The sequence below is a fragment of the Triticum dicoccoides genome, chromosome 2B, assembly GCF_002162155.2.
Source record: "Triticum dicoccoides isolate Atlit2015 ecotype Zavitan chromosome 2B, WEW_v2.0, whole genome shotgun sequence".
NCBI classification, from domain to species: domain Eukaryota; kingdom Viridiplantae; phylum Streptophyta; class Magnoliopsida; order Poales; family Poaceae; genus Triticum; species Triticum dicoccoides.
This window is the reverse complement of record NC_041383.1, coordinates 668,454,588-668,458,063: the sequence shown is the minus strand read 5'-3', so window position 1 is coordinate 668,458,063 and position 3,476 is coordinate 668,454,588. Positions and strand designations below refer to the sequence as shown.

Below are 3,476 nucleotides of genomic sequence, written 5' to 3'. Positions count from 1 at the left end.
TATATATATATATATATATATATATATATATATATATATATATATATATATATATATATATATATATATATATATGCATAACGTTTACAATGTGTAGTATCGTAAAATACCAGCAAACGAAAAAGAATTAAAATGGAAACACAAAATTAAATGAAAAAGAAATCATAAAACTAAAAAAACCCCAAACCTTATAGTACCAGTTGGTGTTACCAACCGGTACTAAAGGGCTCCAGGCCCCCGGAGCTGGCTCGTGCCACGTGGTTTCCCTTTAGCACCGGTTCGTGCAGAACCGGTACTAAAGGGGGGGCCTTTAGTGACCACACTTTAGTGTCGGTTATGGAACCGGCACTAAAGGGCCTTACGAACAGGTGCTATTGCCCGGTTCTGCACTAGTGGGAGGGGCGTGCGGCTGCCCCTTGGCCACCTCTCCTCTTCCTCCGCTTGGGCCCATGAGGCCCATTAACCTCCGGGGGGGTTCCGGTAACCCCCCGATACTCTGGTATATATCCGATAACCCCCGGAACCATTTCGGTCTCCGAATATAGTCGTCCAATATATCAATCTTCATGTCTCGACCATTTCGAGACTCCTCGTCATGTCCGTGATCACATCCGGGACTCCGAACTACCTTCGGTACATCAAAACACATAAACTCATAATATAACCGTCATCTAACTTTAAGCGTGCGGACCCTATGGGTTCGAGAACTATGTAGACATGACCAAGACACGTCTCCGGTCAATAACCAATAGCTTCTACGAATATCTTTATCGGTCAAACCGCATAACAACATACATTGTTCCCTTTGTCATTGGTATGTTACTTTTCCTAGATTCGATCGTCGGTATCTCAATACCTAGTTCAATCTCTTTACCGGCAAGTCTCTTTACTCTTTACGTAATGCATCATCCCGTAACTAACTCATTAGCTACATTGCTTGCAAGGCTTATAGTGATGTGCATTACCGAGAGGGCCCAAAGATACCTCTCCGACAATCGGAGTGACAAATCCTAATCTCGAAATACGTCAACTCAACAAGTACCTTTGGAGACACCTGTAGAGCATCTTTATAATCACCCAGTTACGTTGTGACGTTTGGTAGCACACAAAGTGTTCCTCTTGTAAAGGGAGTTACATAATCTCATAGTCATAGGAACGTGTATAAGTCATGAAGAAAGCAATAGCAACATACTAAACGATCAAGTGCTAAGCTAACGGAATGGCTCAAGTCAATCACATCATTCTTCTAATGATGTGATCATGTTAATCAAATGACAACTCATGTCTATGGTTAGGAAACTTAACCATCTTTGATTCACGAGCTAGTTAAGTAGAGGCATACTAGTGACACTCTGTTTATCTATGTATTCACACATGTATTATGTTTCCAGGTAATATAATTCTAGCATGAATAAGAAACATTTATCATGATATGAGAAAATAAGTAATAACTTTATTATTGCCTCTAGGGTATATTTCCTTCAGGTTCGACAAAAGGGGCAAGTGTTAGGAAAAGTGAGCACCTACTCGCTTCCCGCAGTAATGGTCGAGCTGCCGGCGCGCCATCCTGGTTTGGCCACCACAGACTAGCACCACGCCCCCAAACCCATGTTGAGATCTCCTTCCACCCCAGCTGCAATCTGTAATGCGTTGTGTCTGCGTGTTGGCCTGACAGCATTACTGAATTAAGTCAGCAAAAGCTAGCACCACCCAACGATATATCAAGCTGATTACTCTTTGGTCTGAGGAAACTATCTCAAGCTACAATTGGTGCATGCATCCAGTTAGTTGCAGTGTCTAATTCTTCATCCAAGCTAGCTAGGGAACGTCCTTGTCTAGTGATTAACCAGAATCACTTTTTATCATTGCGAAGAACTGGTCTTTGCGGCGTACTCCTCATGTTGCAATACGGAGATTTTCGCACCAATCTTTCAAAAGAATCGTTAGTTTTGCTTCATTGCTTTTCTTTGTTGCCAATTATGGTAGTCGTTATCGTTCAACAGTGAGTTCAGGTGCAGATTCTTTTACATGATATAGAGAACGGTTTTTCCTAGCTGGGGCTACACGGTACCCCTTATCTCAGCCTTCTAATCATGCCCATGTTTCATTGAGATATGTGCACACAGCAGTTGGCGTCAAACGCTTAATCCTTAATCATCGGCATGTGAGGGAACTGTTCATGATATGACGTTGCATGTGCCTCTGACTCTCTCATTTCTTCCCGTGCATGCAACTCTTCTCTCTCTCTTCCTCTATGCTCTCTTTCCTACTACTCTCTCTTCTCTTACTTTTTTTAAACTCATGTCATGAACAGTACAACATCCACACCCTGGCAGTCACACCTTTTCATGAGAGTATAGTGAGAGAGGGACGCTGAGGAGAGAGAGAGTATGCTTGTGCATGCATGTTAGACCCCAGACCCCGTGAGAGAGATAGAGCTTCTCTTGTGCATGCGCATGCAGAAATATTTTATGAGAGGGAGGGGAGAGAGAGAGAAATGTCCAGCAGATGTTGCAGGTGCATGCAGAGTATTTTATGAGAGGATGAGACAGGACGTGAGAAGAGAAAGCAATGTCCAGCAGAGATTACTGTTCATGATGAGAGAGTGAGACAGCTACAGTCTGCTAATTGTCTGACCCTACCGCTGAGCATTGCACATATCTCGAAGTGTACCGACGCTGGAGATAGTGGGTACCGTGTAGCTCGGGCTAGGAAGGAACTTTGCGCATGATATAAGGGGATAGTGCTTCTACATGTGGGCATCACTTAGTGCGCCTAAGTTTTCCCTTGATGCAAAATACAAACTTCATGAACACAGAGGCCTGCCTCTATAAATAGAGTCATACACTAAACATTCATCGCACACATTCCCAAAGTAAGACCTAGCTAAGACCAAAATCTTCACTAGCAATCCACCAGAAAAAAATAATAATATTAGCATCCATGGATAAGTCACAGGCATTGGCTGCAACATTGTTGCTTGTCATGGTGGTGTCCCTAGCCGCACTAGAGGGTGTTCATGGCATCTGTGACATGTCGAATGATGAATTCAAGCTTTGCCAGCCCGCGGCGACAGTGAATAACCTGACGGACAGTCCGTCGGCTGAATGTTGTGACGTGCTTGGGAAGGCCAACCTATCATGCATCTGCCGCTACAAGGGCATCGTCGCCATATGGCTGAGAATGTACCACATCGATGCAAACCGCGCCATGGCGCTGCCCGGCAAGTGCAGTGTCACCATGCCGAACAACTGCTCGTGATGATCAGATGTACTACCTATAAGCATCTAGGCGTCGGTTGCTCTACATCTACATCTGAATCAGCACTTATATGCATGGGTAAATAAGTGGAGGAGCACTTGAAACGGCATTGTGCTACTCGGTCTTAATGTTGTGTTATTCGAAGTATGATATTATCTCATTAAGCTCTTGATAAAATAGTACACATGTTGTACTGGAAGTGTAAGGATGTCAAG

The 3,476-nt window shown here is 43.7% G+C and overlaps 1 protein-coding gene across 1 annotated transcript; it reads left to right on the top strand.

Moving 5' to 3' along the window:
• The first annotated feature begins 2,943 nt into the window (after window positions 1-2,943).
• Window positions 2,944-3,261, top strand: LOC119368271 (putative lipid-transfer protein DIR1). The gene has a single exon (XM_037633574.1). It carries the CDS (start codon window positions 2,944-2,946, stop codon window positions 3,259-3,261), a length of 318 nt encoding a protein of 105 aa, XP_037489471.1.
• The last annotated feature ends 215 nt before the right edge of the window (window positions 3,262-3,476 follow it).